General features: G+C 38.8%; 1 protein-coding gene across 1 annotated transcript in view; it reads left to right on the top strand.

The window, feature by feature from the left end:
• Window positions 1–5,871, top strand: part of P3H2 (prolyl 3-hydroxylase 2) — a 329,435-nt gene extending 323,564 nt beyond the window's left edge. Inside the window, exons 14-15 of the mRNA XM_069727108.1 lie at window positions 825–965; window positions 5,635–5,871. Of these exons, the coding sequence (XP_069583209.1) occupies window positions 825–965; window positions 5,635–5,730 (237 nt within the window). The 3' untranslated portion in view covers window positions 5,731–5,871. The remainder of the gene's footprint in view (window positions 1–824; window positions 966–5,634) is intronic.
• Window positions 5,872–17,370: the final 11,499 nt, after the last annotated feature.

The following is a 17,370-nucleotide window of genomic DNA, read 5'->3' as shown; positions in this document are numbered from 1 at the left end:
GTCACTGAACCACTTCACAACTAAATATATATAGTTTTGGTAAATGGTATTATCATTTTTTTGACGAAATTCGGCAGGAGCTTGAAGAGCAACGTCACTGGGCCCGCCTCCACGCAGTAGAAACTTGCTGTGAGGTAAAAATTCAAAAATCACACCAAAATGGCGGGCGGAGTGTGTCACAGTACGGCACGTTTCTGATTGGTCGCTCGCAGCAGGCGGCAACCAATCAGACACTGGACACTGTTGACGTCACTTATCTCCGGACATTAGCTCCGGACATTAGCTCCGGACAAAGCCACGGAAGTTGGCACAAATTGCAGGAAGTAGTATTCTAGGCAATTATATATTAGATTCTTGGTGCTGCACCTATGTATAGATTGGAGGTCTCCAGATGGTTATATCCAGGTGTGTGCCACTCTCCATTCATTCCCATGTGTGGGTTATGGACCACCTTTCTAAACAGGATCGGGGTAGATGTAGATGAGACCCACTCCCATCAAACATTTCCGCCATGTTCTGTGGAAATGCAGTTTTTGAATAAGCTAAGAATACCCTCTTATATTCAACAAAAAATATAAAAACTGCAGGGATACAAGTGGCAAACTAAGGATCGGGCATTTATGTGAGGTCTTACATCTACATAAATGAAGAAAACAATACAACTGTGAAGAACATAAAATGACATTAAAGCATTTATTTAGATAATTCCGTTTTGGAGCTTTGTAAATCTTATTTGCCAACTGTATCACGTAAATGACAGACATACTTTTGGCTGTGACTCAATATTAGATTCTGTAGATAACTTTAACCTTCTTTATTTACAGGCTTCCATAAAGCCTAAATGTGGTCGCTTGGTTGGATTTTCTTCAGGAGGAGAGAATCCTCATGGGGTTAAAGCTGTGACCGGTGGGCAGAGATGTGCTGTTGCTCTCTGGTTCACCCTAGATCCAATGTACAGAGAACTGGTAAGTGCCACAATTCACACTAAGCATTGCAGCGCTAATAATGGTGCTACATACATATGGAAGCTGACCACACAGCTGCTATGGGGCCAGTAGGGCAGAGGAGCATAGAACAATCTTGCTCCATGTTCCACATCATCAGTTCCACTCTGTGTGCTTCTAAACCTGCTTGTCGACTTTGAGACGGTCGGTCAGGCAGAAGACCTATTCCACCCCTTAGGCCTCGTGCACGCGTTTAGTATTTAGTCAGTATTTTACATCTGTATTTATAAGCCAACATCAGGAGGGGAACAATCAGAGGAAAAGTCTAATAGAAACATGTGCACCAGTTCGGCATTTTTTTCACCCACTCCTGTTTTTTTCTTACAAATACTGTTGACAAATACTGACCAAATCTTCAAATTTAATTGAGCTGAAATGGACTTCTAACATAACATGGTCAGTGGAAATCGGCCATTCTTGCATCAATTTTTGTCAGCCTCATCAGGTCTAATAAATCTATTTGATTATGTATCCAGTTTGTATTCTAAAATCTAGTGACAGATTCTCTTTAATGATCAGACAGAGCTCTCCAAAATTGCACTGTTTAATCATAGAAAGAACTGTGTAGCTCCACAGTCTTTTTTATCCTTTCCGCACTCATCTCTATCAGTGCATGTAAGAAACGGAAAGCTGAACCACTTTCTGGCCCAACCATGTAGTGCTGTGTCATGGAGCGGGCGCGGGTGCATGGAGCCAACTAAAGGGCTTAGCCTGCTCCACACAAGGCAGATACTGGTTGTATTACACAGTCAGCATCTGCCTCTAACAGCAAAGACTGGAGCTAGTTCCAATCACTTCTATTAACATATTATATTCCACCATTAGTCACTGACTGGCATTTAAATCGTATGATCCTGCCTGTTTATCTGAAGCATTGCAGTATATACTGTTGGGGTGATCTCTTAAGGTGATTGCCTGCCCCTGACCTAATAAATGTGAGCCAATTGCATGCATTGAAGAAAGACATAGGACGCAGGGTCAGATGTCTACTCCTCTCTTGGCAAGAGCTGGCAAAGAACTGGGCTTTATTAGTATAAACAAAAGATCATGTAGCAGGCAGGAAGAGGACGTTGCACAGCTTCAGCCATTGTATCAGTCTGTGATAGGTCCATGCTAGGTCTGTTCCATATATGGTCTTCAGTGTATCCACCTCACATTCCAAGGATTCTAGGGGGTAGTTCCAGGATGCCAGGATGTAGACGCCATCTTGCCACACCACATTTGAACTAGCTTATGAAAGATTAATAATTGAGTTCATTAGCCATTTTCTCCTTTACAATACTACAAGCACTCAATCACAGGTTCATCTTCATTATAAAGACTAAAAAAGTGACACATAAAAAATTAGTTTAAAAAAAAAAAAACATAAAAATTCTAATCACCCCATTTTTCCCCAGTTAAAAATAGAGGAATGAAAAAGGCCTATTTGGTAATGCCATGTCTTTAAAAGTCCAATCTATTAATATTTATTTATTTTACGCACTTATATAGCGTTTGTGTACTTATATAGCGGCATAACTTCCACAGTGCTTTACAGACATTATCATAATATCATTATTTCATGGTATTTAACCAGTATGTAGAAAAGGAAAAGAAAATCTAAATAGCAAAATTGCTGTTTTTGGTCACCAAATCACCCAAAAAAATAAGCAATAAAAAGCAATTGAAATATATTATATAGCGCTGGCAAAAATTAGGAGACCACCACATCAAAACCCTATCATGAGCAACCCAATCTCCAGACCTGAACCCCATTGAAAACCTCTGTAATGTAATCAAGAGGATGATGGATAGTTACAAGCCATCAAACAAAGAAGAACTGCTTACATTTTTGGGCCAAGAGCAGTGTGAAAGACTGGTGGTACACATGCTAAGACGCATGAAAGCTGTGATTAAAAATTATGGTTATTCTACAAAATATTGATTTCTGACTCTTCCTCAGTTAAAACATTAGTATTGTTTTTCTAAATGATTATGATTTATGAACTTTACAAAATGTATTGCTTGAAAATTCAGAGACATGTTGTCAGAAGTTTATTGAATAAATGAACAGTTTACATTTTACTCAAAAATATACCTATGAAGAGAAAAATCAGACAAACTCAACATTTTGCGATGGTCTCTTAATTTTTACCAGAGCTGTATATGTAAACATTTTACCAGCAAAATCTACCATTCAGGAAGCAAAACACATGCCCTCATATAGCTACGTTGATGGAAAAATAAAGAAAAATCATAGGTCTTGGAAAAGGCTAGAATTTTTCTAAGTCGCTGAAATAATAATAATAAAAAAACTATACAAGTTTGGTATCGCTAGGTCATCTTTACTACACAATTCATGCTGTATAACTAAAGACCAGAATTGCTTTTTTTTACCATTTCACCTCACTTTAAATTTTTTTTCTTGTCTCCGAGCACATTCTATTGGTAAAATGAATGGTATCAATCAAAACTTCAGCTTGCCTGTAAAAATACAAGCAAAGGAGAAATAAAAAAAATTATGGCTTTTTCCGTGGCATAACTTGAAGCTTGTGCGCCCAAATACAAAAGCTCCAATAGGGTCCTCAATTATTGCAAGTGTTTACCAGTATTGATCTTTTCATATAGGCCAAAGGGATTTTTGGGGCCACTTAGGTCACAGGTTCAACTTCATTCTAAAGACTAAAAAAAGTGAAAAATAAAAAAATACATTTTTTTAAGAAACATATATTGTTTCTTCTTGCGGAGAGTGACATGTTAAGCATGTCGAGGTGAGGAGACTTAAAGCCGCAATGCTCCTCTGGGAAATATGCAAATTGTCTCTTCAGAGAGAAAGAGGACTAGAACTCTTTAGACCCTTTAATGAACCTTGTCACATGACTAAAGGTACCGTCACACTAGACGATATCGCTAGCGATCCGTGACGTTGCAGCGTCCTGGCTAGCGATATCGTCCAGTGTGACAGGCAGCAGCGATCAGGCCCCTGCTGTGATGTCGCTGGTCGGGGCAGAAAGTCCAGAACTTTGTTTCGTCGCTGGATCTGCCGCTGACATCGCTGAATCGGCATGTGTGACGCCGATTCAGCGATGTATTCGCTGGTAACCAGGGTAAACATCGGGTTACTAAGCGCAGGGCCGCGCTTAGTAACCCGATGTTTACCCTGGTTACCATCGTTAAAGTAAAAAAAACAACCACTACATACTAACCTACCGCTGTCTGTCCCCGGCGCTCTGCTTCTCTGCTCTGGCTGTGAGCGCCGGGCAGCAAAGCAGAGTGGTGACGTCACCGCTCTGCTTTCCGTCCGCTGTGCTCACAGCCAGAGCAGAGAAGCCCAGCGCCAGGGACTGACAGCGGTAGGTAAGTATGTAGTGGTTGTTTTTTTTACTTTTACGATGGTAACCAGGGTAAACATCGGGTTACTAAGCGCGGCCCTGCGCTTAGTAACCCGATGTTTACCCTGGTTACCGGCATCGTTGGTCGCTGGAGAGCGGTCTGTGTGACAGCTCTCCAGCGACCAAACAGCGACGCTGCAGCGATCCGGATCGTTGTCGGTATCGCTGCAGCGTCGCTTAGTGTGACGGTACCTTTAGGATAAAAGCCAAACCAGAATCTCAATTTGCAGACAGACTGTCTGCAAACTGAGATAGTGGTTTGACTTTTATTCTAAGTCGTGTGAGAAGGCTCATTAAAGGGTCTATATTGACTGTTAGGATTGCTACTTCCAATAGGCGGCACTAGAGTTCTAGTCCTCTTCCTCTCTGAAGAGACAATTTAAAAAACATAAAAATTCTAATGAGCCCATTTTTCCACAGTTAAAAATAGAGAAATTGAAAAAAAGGCCTATAAAAATGTAAAACATTGGTAGTGCTGAAATCCTACCAACCTTGAGAATCATATTGCCAGGTCAACTTTACTGCACAATTCATGCTGTGTAACTAAAGCCCAAAACACGATGACAGAATAGCTTTTTATCACCACAATTTATTTTTTGTTTTGTTTCTCAGCACATTTTATTAGTAAAACTAATGGTATCAGTCAAAACTGCAACTCCCCTCAGAAAAAACAAGCAAGGAAACAAACAAAAATGGCTTTTTTCAGTGGCGTAATTTGAAGCTCTTGCACCCAAATAGAAAAGCTCCAATGTGGCCCACAATTTTTGCAAGTCTTTACCAGTAATGGTCTTTTCATATAGGCCAAAGTAACTTGTGGGGAACTTAGGTTCCAGGGCTCGGTGCGATTGCAACCCCTGCACCTATTGTAGCTACCTGGGCTTTTTGAAGAATGGTAGAGGAAAACGAAAAGCACAAAAACTAAATTTGCTTGTGTCCGTAAGAGGTTAACCTTTTTTTAAGCTCACTAGTTACAAAAGGGTTAAAGGAACATTGCCATGAAACCTGTTCTGTTCTGCTGTGTGACCAGAATTGATTGAAGATTCAACAATCAGAGAGTCTCTAGGTATTTGTCAGCTAATGCTAACATTTTGACTATCCCCAAAGAGGCTCCGCATGTTTCTTTTGCCCCACTCCGTGTGTGTGTGTGTGTGTGTGGTATTTTGTACGAGGGGAGCAATTCTTGCTTGCTGTGGTTCCCCATGGTTTCTTTGTGTGTCCCTGTCTAGTATAACATTATTTATTTCTCTGAATCTTTCCAGGAGCGGCTGCAGGCAGATGAGGTCATACGATCACTAAACCAGGAAAGTAAAGGAAGAAGTGAAGAACTGAGTATTAATCCCAAGGATGAATTATAACAAGGAATATTTAATGAGAAAGTATTTATTGTTAATAATCTTATTAGAATGGTTTTATTTTTGTACAAAGAATAAAATGTAATTTAAATAATTAAAACAACGAGGAGCTTTGAACCCACCCCTGAAGAGTTTACTTATTTATATATATATATATATATATATATATATATATATATATATATATATATATATATATATTACTGTATTGATTCTGTTCTCTGGAATTCACTACTGAGCATTGTACTGTATCGCTGTCGCCAGAATGTGGTTAGTATTAATTCCATGACAAGTTCTCTTCATCTACATATTCTGCTACTGGAAGACCCTCGAAAGTACTCGTTATACGTTGTAGATTTGTGTATTTTGCAAGCTTTGTATTTATTTATCTATAAAGCATAAAGAATATATTTATTTTGTACAAAATAAAAGTTTGTAAAAAAGCCAAACAATATTGGTTATTGAAAGAGCCTTTTATGTTCATTACCTAGTAATATATTACTTTGCCATGTAGCCTCTTGAGATTGGCAAGTCCGCAATGGAAGTAAAATAAATGTTTCTTCTACATCGGCTTCCGCCTGTTCATTTAAATCAAGTGTCTAAGTATAATCAAACTGATGCATTTTCAGACATTAAACAAAAATGTATTGCGATTCTTTATTGAATTAAATAGTACATAATTGTGTTTTTATTATCAGTGGCAAATTAAACCCTGGGGAGCCCCTAGGCAGTCGAAATCTTGGGGCCACTTTAGCTAATTGTTTCCTAATATGTTTTCTCAATACTAACAACTGACAGCAATTTTAGTATACCAATATCATTTTATTAAACAGCACAAAAACTAAGTGAATGAAACTTCATTATAACCCAGAAAACGTAATTAACTAATGTCAATCTCGGGTGTAGATCCTATACATATACTGTTTCTCTTTATTTAAACTCACCTGTGTTCTCGAAGCGGAGGCCAAAAATAACGTAATTCTGGAATTTCAATCTTTTTTTTCATTATGCAGTTTACATCGGGTTATTTTATTTTATATTCTGATAGATCAGACTTTTACGATCACAGCAATGCCAAATATAGTTTGTATTTTTATTGCTTTATCTTTAATGGTGCAACAGGGGGTGATTTGAATTTTTGTATTTTTTTTTCATTTTTTAAAAAACTTTTTTTCACTTTTTACTGAATTCAATAGCCCTCTTAGGGGACTTGAAGCAGCGATTGTCTGCTCCCTTGTGCAAAACATAGCAGTGCATCAGCTCTGTATAATGTGTATACAGTGTATGTATAATGTATATATACAGTCCTGCTCACCATTATTGGCACCCCTTCATTTTTTTCATAGACTGCACAATATCTTCAGAAATAAATGAAAATGTACCAAAGTTTTATCCTTGTGATTTTTTTAATTAGTGGTCCAAAGTAATACAGCAATAAAACATTGTTTTTCAACTTACATGTTGCAATTATAACAAAGAAACAGAATAAAAAGCATGTGCCAAAATAATTAGTACTTGGTTGCACACCCTTTGGCATTGATGACAGCCTCCAAACATATCTTGTAGCTATCAATAAGCTTCTTGTATTTCTCAGCTGGTATGTTATCCCACTCTTCCTTTGCAGTTTGTTCAAGCTCTTGAATGGTTGCAGGGTGTTTTTACCCAATGGCAGATTTCAGCACTCACCAACGATTTGAATGGGATTGAGGTCAGGACTCATTGCTGGCCATTTTAAAACAGTCCATTTTTTCTTTTCAACCATTCCTGTGTACTTTCGGATATGTGCTTTGGGTCATTGTCTTGATGGAAGACCCATGATCTTCGACTTATATCAAGTTTTCATACACTGGTTAGGACATTTTGCTCTAAAATTTCTTGATAATTCTCTGATTTCATCATTCCTGTGATACTGTCAAGGCCTCCAGTACCAGATTCAGCAAAGCATCTCCACGGCATTATGGATGCTAAACTGTTGGTAGGGTGTTCTTTTCCTTATAAGCTTCATTGCACCATCTGTAAGCAAACTTTTGCTTTGCATTGTCAAAAAGATCTATTTTTGTTTCATCTGTCCATAGAACATGTTCCCAGAAGGATTGTGATTTGTCAAGGTATTCTTTGGCAAAGATCAGTCATTTCTTTTTATGTATTTTCTTTAGCAATGGTTTCTTCCTTGGCCTTCGCCCATAAAGCTCTGCTTGGTTATAGGCTGAACTGGATGGACAAATGTCTTTTTTCGGCCTTACTAACTATGTTACTAACTATGTTTAGTGTGCGGCATAGGTGACTTGTTGAAACCATGACCCCAGACGGTTCCAGATTGGCCTTCAGGTCTTTGGATGTTTGATGTGGTGTTTTTTTCCACCATTCGCACCAACCTTCAAAGACATCTCGTCAATTTTCCTGTTTCCCCAACGTCCAGGGATGTTCATGACAGTTACATGCTTGGTAAACTTCTTAATAACATTGCGCGCTGTTGAAACTGGGATACCAAGGTCTTTGGAGATGGCCTTATACCCTTTGTAAGTCTCGTGTTTGCTAATAATAGCAGTTGTGATGTCCTCAAACAGCTCCTCTGTCTTCACTATTGTGACAAAGGAACAGGGCCTACCATGTGGCTTTTTAAAACACAGATGTCATCATTCATTGGCTAATTCAAGTCACATGGGCACCACCATTTAATCACAGGTGATCCTCATTTGTGATTTACCACAGGCGAGTCAAAATGTGTTTCCATAATAATTAAAAGTAAAGGGGGCAAATACCAGTGTCACAGCAAGCTTTAGGTTTTTCTCTCCCATTGTTTTTTTGCTGCAAATTATTGTTTATCATTTGCTCTTTTGTATTTAACATGAGTGCTTTATACAAAAAAACTATTGCATATGATTCATTTTTTCAGGAGATATTCCACATTATGTACTTAAACTTCATTGATGCCAATAACAATGAGCATAACTGTATAGAGTATGTACAGTGAAAATCATGATCTCCTGTGAACGCCAGCCACAGGAGGATCATAGTGACAGGCACGGGGTCATAAGCAGATCCCCGACTGCTATGACAACGTATCAGTGCCCCGCGATAACGTCATGGGAGCACCAATGTAAACATGGAATGACTTGCACCGCTGTCGGCACATGTTACATGCTGCTGTCATAGTTTGACAGTGGGATTAAACAGTTTAAAATCTGCAGGCGGAGCTCCACTCCACCTGCTGTTAGAGGCACATAATGGCTAATTAAATCTGCTGTCATGTGTTGGGATAGATGCAGGCTCAGCGTGCGAGCTCGCGTTAAAGGCATGGTCATGACATATGACGGAAATGTATGTCATATGTCTTGAAAGGGTTAATATGCACAGTATTCCCCGCACATAGAGGTTGTATCTCATATAGTCCATCTGATGACACTTTTCTGCATAGGATATAAGCAAGAAAAAGACAGATTTATTGAAAGTTTAGGTATTTCAGATTTGATGTCTAAATTTATGTAAATAGCACATGCAGCCTAATACATTTTGCGCAGCTTGCTGTTGATTTTAATACTTCTCCTTATGCCACCTAAGGGCTGACGTTCAATTACACCAATAATTTTTGCCAAAATAGGAAAGAAAATAAGGAGTCTACCACCATAATTACAGTGGCATGTAAAAGTTTTGGCACCCCTGGTCAAAATTACTGTTATTGTGAACAGTTAAGCAAGTTGAAGATTAAACGATCTCTAAAAGGGCTAAAGTTAAAGTTGTCACATTTACTTTATACTTTAGGCAAAAAATATATATTGTAATTTTTTACATTTTAGAAATTACAAAAATGAAAATGGGATCTTCTAAGCAGCTGCCTAGCACTCTGAAAATTAAAATAGTGGAGGCCCACAAAGCAGGAGAAAGCTATAAGAATTGCCCTTTCCTAAGTTCATAATGTAATTAAGAATGGCAGTTAACAGGAACAGTTGCATTCAAGATAAGGTCTGGAATACCAAGCTACATTTAAGTGAGAGCTGCCTGTAGGATTGCTAAAGAGTCAATTCAGAACCCCAGTTTGACTGCAAGACCTAAACAAAGATTTAGCAGAAACACCTGCAGAAATTTGGCCTTCAAGGAAGAGTCATCAGAAAAAAACTCTCCTGCATCCTCATCATAAAATTCAGAGTCAGAAGTATGCAAAAGAACATCTAAACAAGCCTGATGCATGTTGGAAACAAGTCATGAGGACCGATGAGGTTAAAAGAGAACTCTTTAGCCACAATTATCAAAGTTATGTGTGGAGAAAAAAGGGCACATAATGTCAGGAAAGAACATCTCACCAACCATTAAGCATGGGGGTAGATCATTCATGCTTTGGAGTTTTGTTGCAGCCAATTGCACAGGGAACATTTCACGAGAAGAGGGAAGATTGCATTCAATGAAATTTCAGAAAGTTCTTGATGCAAACATGGCACCTTCTGAAAAAAAAAATTCTGAAGATGAAAAGAGAATGGCTTCTACAAATGGATAATTATCCTAAACGCATGTCAAAATCCACAATAGACTAACTCAAAAGGTGCAAGTCACTACAACCAGGCAATTTTACAATCCTGCATCACAAAGAAACGCTTAATACACTGAACACATGAACAGCAAAGTGTTTTTACAATAGTCATCCAACAAAATTGTTGTTTGCAAAGTGTTGTTTCTCCTTGCGGAGTCACTTTGACGAGGGGTACCCCGAAACACAGTGTCTGCAAATTGAGATTCTGGTTTGGCTATTATCCTAAGTCATGTGACAAGGCTCGTTAAAGAGTCGACATTGACTGTTAGGATTGCTACTTCCAATAGGTGGCACTAGAGTTCTAGTCCTCTTCCTCTCTGAAGAGACAATTTGCATATTTCCCAGAGGAGCATTGCGGCTTTAAGTCTCCTCACCTCGACATGCTTATCATGTCACTCTCCCCAAGGAGAAATGATACTTCTTGTATCCACTACAATAGTAATAAATAGGTAGAATATATAACTATGTGCACAACACGTCTTGAATACCTTTCAAACAGCATTCAAAAGAATGAACGTAGCCATGTCTATGGAAAAACAATTTTGTTACTTTTTTTTAACTGCTTCAGGATTTGGAAACCCTAGAGCAGTTAAAAGATGTAACATGTTCAATTTTCTGGCTGTTTCCACTCGGGGGTGTCTTTGTACGTTACAATACAAGTAAATGGGAAAGCTCAAAAAATGTCAAGAAGATGACAAGACTTTTTTTTACAGTATTTTTGATTTTAAAAAAGCTTGAGGTTTCTTCATTGTTTGATGGTGTGAAAAAACATGGAAAAACCCTCTCAAAAAAACACAGGGGGAAAACAATTTGAAGAAATGCTGAAGTAATGACCTAAAAAAATGACACAAGACATTTCAGGAAAAAGAAACCCTGAGTTTCCTGAAGAGTCTTGTGTGTGAAAAACTCAACGGGTTTGCATGAATTTAAAAGATATTATATGCTCTTACCCTTTCAATAATTTTTGAGCCAACTTTTCATGTTGTTTCTTGTAAGCTAAAAAAAGAAAACTGTGTGCACTCATACTCTTACTTATCAAACTTTATTTTCCAGATGCTATGTTATAGGAATATTAGTTGTTGAATAACTGGAAATGCTTGGTATACTGTTCCTTAGTACAAAGGACTTTCCTAACAGAATATACACTATTCAAAAAAAATAAAGGGAACACGAAAATACCACATCCTAGATATCTTTGAATTATTATTTATTATTATAGCACCATTTATTCCATGGCGCTTTACATGTGAATGAAATATTCCAGTTGCAAATCTTTATTCATTAGATAGTTGAATGCGTTGAGAGCAATAAAACATAAAAATGATCAATGTAAATCAAAATATTCCATGGAGGTCTGGATTTGGAATAATACTCAAAATCAATCTCTAAGATCAAATTACAGACTGATCCAACTTCAGTGGAAACGCCTCAAGACAAGGAAATATTGCTCAGTAATATGTGTGGCCTCCACGTGCCTGTCTGACCTTCCTACAATGCCTTGGCATGGTCCTGATGAGGCAGCGGATGTTCTCCTGAGGCATTTCCTCCCAAATCTGAATTAAAGCATTAGTCAACTCCTGGACAGTCTGTGGTGCAACGTGGCGTTGGTGAATGGAACGAGACATGATGCCCCAAATGTGGGATGGGCAGGCCAGTCCATAGCTTCAATACCTTCTTCATGCAGATACTGCAAACACACTACAACCACATGAGGCCTAGCATTGTCATGCATCAGAAGGAACCCAGGGCACCTGCATATGGTCTCACAATGGGTTTGACGATATCATCCTGGTATCTAATTGTAGTGAGGGTACGCCTGGACCGCACATGAAGGGTTGTGTGGCCCTGAAAAGAAATGCCTCCCCACATTATTACTGACCCACTGCCAAACTGGTCTTGCTGTTGGATGTTGTGGGCAGCAAAACATTCTCCATGGCATCTTCAAACTCTGTCACGCCATGTCGAATCTTCCAATCTTGGTGTTTTCTGGCAAATGCCTATCGTCCTGCCTGGTGTTGGGCTGTATGCACAACAAATACTGCAGATGTAGGGCCCTCATACCACCCTGATGGAGTCTGCATCTGACAGATTGAGCAGACACATGGATGTTAGTGGCCTGTTGGAGGTCATTTTGCAGAGCTCTGACACTGCTCCTCTTGTTCCTCCTTGCACAAAGGCTGAGGTAGTGGTCCTGCTGCTTGGTTGTTAACCTCCTACGGTCCCCTCCACTTCTTCTGGTGTACTGGCCTGTCTCCTGGTATCTGCTTTATGCTCTGGACACTGTGCTGACAGACACAACTACCCTTCTTGCTACAGCTTGCATTGATGTGCCATCCTGGATGAGCTGCACTACCTGAGCAACTCCGGTGGGTTGTACCTCCTCATGCTACTGTACCTCTCAAGGTGAGATTAATGACAAAATGCAAAAGTGACCAAAACAGCCAAACAGGATGAGAACAGAGAAATGGTCTGTAGTGGTCGAGCCCTGCAGAACCACTCCTTTATAGGGGTTGCCTTGCTAACTTCCTATTATTAACCTGTTGTCTGTTCCATTTGCACAACAGCAGGAGAAATTGCTTCACAATCAGGGTTGCTTATTGGACAGGTTGATTTCACAGAAGTGTGACTGACTTGGAGTTACATTGCGCTGTTTAAGTGTTACCTTTATATTTTTGAGTAGTGTATTTGCTCCTGTTTTATTCTCTGATGCTCCTTTGGATGCAGTCAGATGGCTATATAAATCGGGCCAATACCAGAACGCTGTGCATGGATGGCCCGGCGACTCACCTGACCCAAGTGTGATAGCTGCATAGAACAATGTGAAGCTGTCACACTGGGACTGGGAGAGCTGCTGGCCAGTCAGTAAACTGTGTTCCAATCTTGGTCCAATTTACACCTGATTGCGTCCTTACAGATCTTGCTTGAAGTATTTTATTCTTTGCTGATGATTAAATTATTATTATTATTATTATTATTAATATGTGCCCCCTCCTTCATCTCCTTCATGAAAATATTTTGTAGGAGGCTATGATTTAATTGAGATGGAAACAAAAGCAGAGCAGATGTGCACAGGGCTGACACATGTACAGAGCATATGTCATTCTGTCCTATCAATTTATCATTAAAGAGTCTTTCTTCCTGCCTGACTTGTTCGGGTGGAAAATAGTCACCACACCTCAAGGAATCTAGTTCTTTATTTACTATCTGCCCACCTTATGTGAACCCTGAGCAATGAGACTGCTGATCCTCATAACACAAGCACCTTCGTTCTCATACACTCAGCAAATTGAAAAATAAAGTGTTTCCTGATCCTATGGGAGCCAGTGTGACTTTTCTATGTTCCCTTCTCTAAGATTTCTGAGCTCTAAGCACTGAAATAGTAAGTATCGCCGGCAGCGAGACAAGGTATTTTGGTGCACTAACAGATAACAATCATAGCATGATATAGAAACCAGTAAGTAGTGATAGCAAATTTCGGTACTCGAAAATCATCGATGTTTCTGCACATAATAGTCTTTTTAAAGATATAACTGCATATAAGAAACATAACAGTATTAATAAATGGTATAATGCAAAATAAACAGTGGGTCATAGTAAAACTGTAAGTAAGGCTCTAACGTCTATAATATTAGGCCTTAATAATGCAGATTTTATGTAAAATATGTGGACTCATGAAAACAAGGAAAAAGAGAGCACCCCATAGCCAATTTTATATGATGTAGAAACCAAACATAGACATTGTTATCGTCATCGAGCCTGCTAATCAGGAATTCTGACAGGTAGAGGGTCGCAATGCTTTGGTCTATCGACCTAAAACTAACAATGTGGTCACTATACTGTGAAATCCTAGTATTTGCATACTTTTTAAAAAAATGTTTTATTTATAATAATCTTTATATAGCGCTAACATATTCCGCAGCTCTTAACAGTTTTGCTCACATTATCATCACTGTCCCCAATGAGGCTCAGCTCACAATCTAAATTTCCTATCAGTATGTCTTTGGAATGTGGGAGGAAACCGGAGTGCCCAGAGGAAACCCACGCAAACGCGAGGAGAGCATACAAACCCCTTGCAGATGTTGTCCAAGATGGGATTAGAACCCAGGACTCCAGCACTGCAAGGCTGCAGTGCTATCCACTGAGCCACCATGCTGCCCAATTATAGACAAACCGTAACAAAACTAGAATATGGGGGAACAACATAATTGACAAAAGCAAAGTGAAACACTGCTTTACAGATATGTCACATAACAGACAATACATAACAGAAGTAAAGGTCCTTAGAAATCAAGACAAGCAACCATAACGTAAGCAAAATTCCACATTGTGGTTTTTTGTTTCTTCAAAGTTTATCACTTTTTGAATAGGAAGAGAAAAATCAGAGCGCAAAGAGAAGTTTGTAAAGAGGAAAGAGTGAAATAAAAAGACACGTAGGAAGAGAATGAAGATAAACAGGGAAGCCAGACCAGGTGACCATTCAATAGATACTCAAGGGGCAATCAAGTCCAAGAGTCAGAGAGCAAAAGACTTCTGCATTCAGTAGAGTGCTGGAACTCCATCTACTGGTGCCAATCAAGGGGAATATGTTTTAATTTAAGCAACCAAACCGTAAACAATTTGAAAACCTCCACGAATTTCATCTTGGAAGGAAAATAAGTCATCTAGGAATAATCATAACAAACGATCTCCAATCAACTGTCTTAGCAAATCTAAATCAGATTATTGAAACCGTTTCAAAAGACCTCATGGGGTTTAGGAATCGAGATACTTCTTGGCTGGGAAGGGTGTTGGTGGTTAAGGAAACTTTCACATATTGCACTCACGTTGTGTTTTTTGCCACAATCACAGCAAGAATGCATACTTTTGACAAAATTTCCCAAAATCGCAACAAAACACTACAATTCTACTATGACAGTGGCAAAACAGGACACGCTGTGACCGCAATGTGTGAACGTAGCCTAGCAATCCATGAAATATAATGAAGATGACTTTTGGAAGAACGTTGCCATGTGTGCATAATGCTGTAAGAAATTATACTTACCGTATTTACAAGTGGTGTACCATAGGATACAACCCTTTCCTTTTTTTAAAAAAATGAAGAAATAAATTTAGTGATTTTACTACATTCCTGCTGGATTCATCGATTTTTCTGTGGACTGAGTGCTCAACTTTTCTGTGCCGGAACAGGTGTGGAATAGCCGATATTCAGGTGAGCTGACTATCTTTTGGTTTTTTGAAGATGACTTTTGGTTAATTGGGATGTCTTGCAATATTTAGGGAAGGTTAAGGTTATATTGGGCCATGCTGTATACTGCAGTAAGCAGGGTCACAAAGTGTTTCCCACGCATTAAGGGTGGATCCCCTCATAGAGAGTTATACTGAAATGCTGTAGTTTGTCTCTTGTTGACAGAGGTAATTCTTTCAACACATTCATCACTGCCCTGAGGAAAGAGGACCGGGCCTTAGATATTAATATCAAGTACAGTACAGAAGAACAGGTATTCCTGCCTTATTAAATATATACACACACACTACTCAATGCAGATTTTCAATCATAGTCTTGGTTCCAATGAACCTGGTTTGACAGGTTTGTATTTTGCTTAAAGGAGTTACGGTTTTTAACTGCAACAGAATCAACAAGAAAGGTAAAAACATAATGGAGAAATAATCTCTTAATCATCCAATAACCTAAAACCCAGTCTGGAAATTAATGTAACTATGCTGGGATGGTCTGGATGGTTGGCACATTAAAAATAGGAAGATTACCAAAGTCAAAATTGATTTTCAAGTAATTGTGCCACCTGTCGCCATGTGATAAACCTACTTATGTACAATCAATCTGATGAGCCAGAAATACTGGTCGCTTAGAAAACCTGAGATGTGAGATCACTTGCTAAAAATGTACCAGCACTCCAGATATGGTATTATGACTTTAAAGTGAATTTGTCAGTATGATCAACCCTCCTAAGCCGTCTATATGGGCATGTTGGTCATAGGAAGTTGAATAAAATGATTTCATGATATCTGCAATCAGATGTTTATTTCCAGAAAAATTTACGTTTGTAAATGACCTCTTCAAGGCTATGGAATGATGGTGCTGAGATGATAATTCTGCCTCCAGAATAAAAGGAGGAGTTACCAGTGTGAAACAAGTAACTAACCCAGAACAGAATAAATTAACTTTGTCTTTTTGCTAACAAATTATTTGCTTATCTCTGAACTTTGCTGTATTGTAACAATATTGCAGCCCTGTCTGTCTGTGAGATGGAAACTGGAGCTGAGAGGAACCTGTAGATATGTCAGCTATAGTCGCACACAACTCAGAGGGAGCGGCCATTATCACATCACACTGGTAACACTGGTAACCATTACACATCACACTGGTAACTCCCCCTTCATGTAAAATAATCTCTGGATGAGGAATTGTCTTCCAGGCAGCATCCTCCTCATAGCCTGGAAAAGGTCATTTATATAAAGTGATAAAAAATGATTTATTCACAAGACATCTGAAATGAGGCAAACAGGTATTACATTTTCAGTTTAAATATTTTTGTAATATTATTTGTGTGTGATGCATCAACACAAAATATTTTAAGTTGGATGAAGTCAAGTGAGAAAAATATAGGTATAAATGAAAATTATGGGCTTAAATAACTAAAAGTTTGCATGTGCATATACAGTGGGGCAAAAAAGTATTTAGTCAGTCAGCAATAGTGCAAGTTCCACCACTTAAAAAGATGAGAGGCGTCTGTAATTTACATCATAGGTAGACCTCAACTATGGGAGACAAACTGAGAAAAAAAAATCCAGAAAATCACATTGTCTGTTTTTTTAACAATTTATTTGCATATTATGGTGGAAAATAAGTATTTGGTCAGAAACAAAATTTCATCTCAATACTTTGTAATATATCCTTTGTTGGCAATGACAGAGGTCAAACGTTTTCTGTAAGTCTTCACAAGGTTGCCACACACTGTTGTTGGTATGTTGGCTCATTCCTCCATGCAGATCTCCTCTAGAGCAGTGATGTTTTTGGCTTTTCGCTTGGCAACACGGACTTTCAACTCCCTCCAAAGGTTTTCTATAGGGTTGAGATCTGGAGACTGGCTAGGCCACTC

Source organism: Ranitomeya imitator, chromosome 5 (genome assembly GCF_032444005.1).
Source record: "Ranitomeya imitator isolate aRanImi1 chromosome 5, aRanImi1.pri, whole genome shotgun sequence".
Taxonomy (NCBI): domain Eukaryota; kingdom Metazoa; phylum Chordata; class Amphibia; order Anura; family Dendrobatidae; genus Ranitomeya; species Ranitomeya imitator.
Note: the sequence above shows the minus strand (reverse complement) of the source record. Positions and strands in the feature narration are given on the sequence as shown.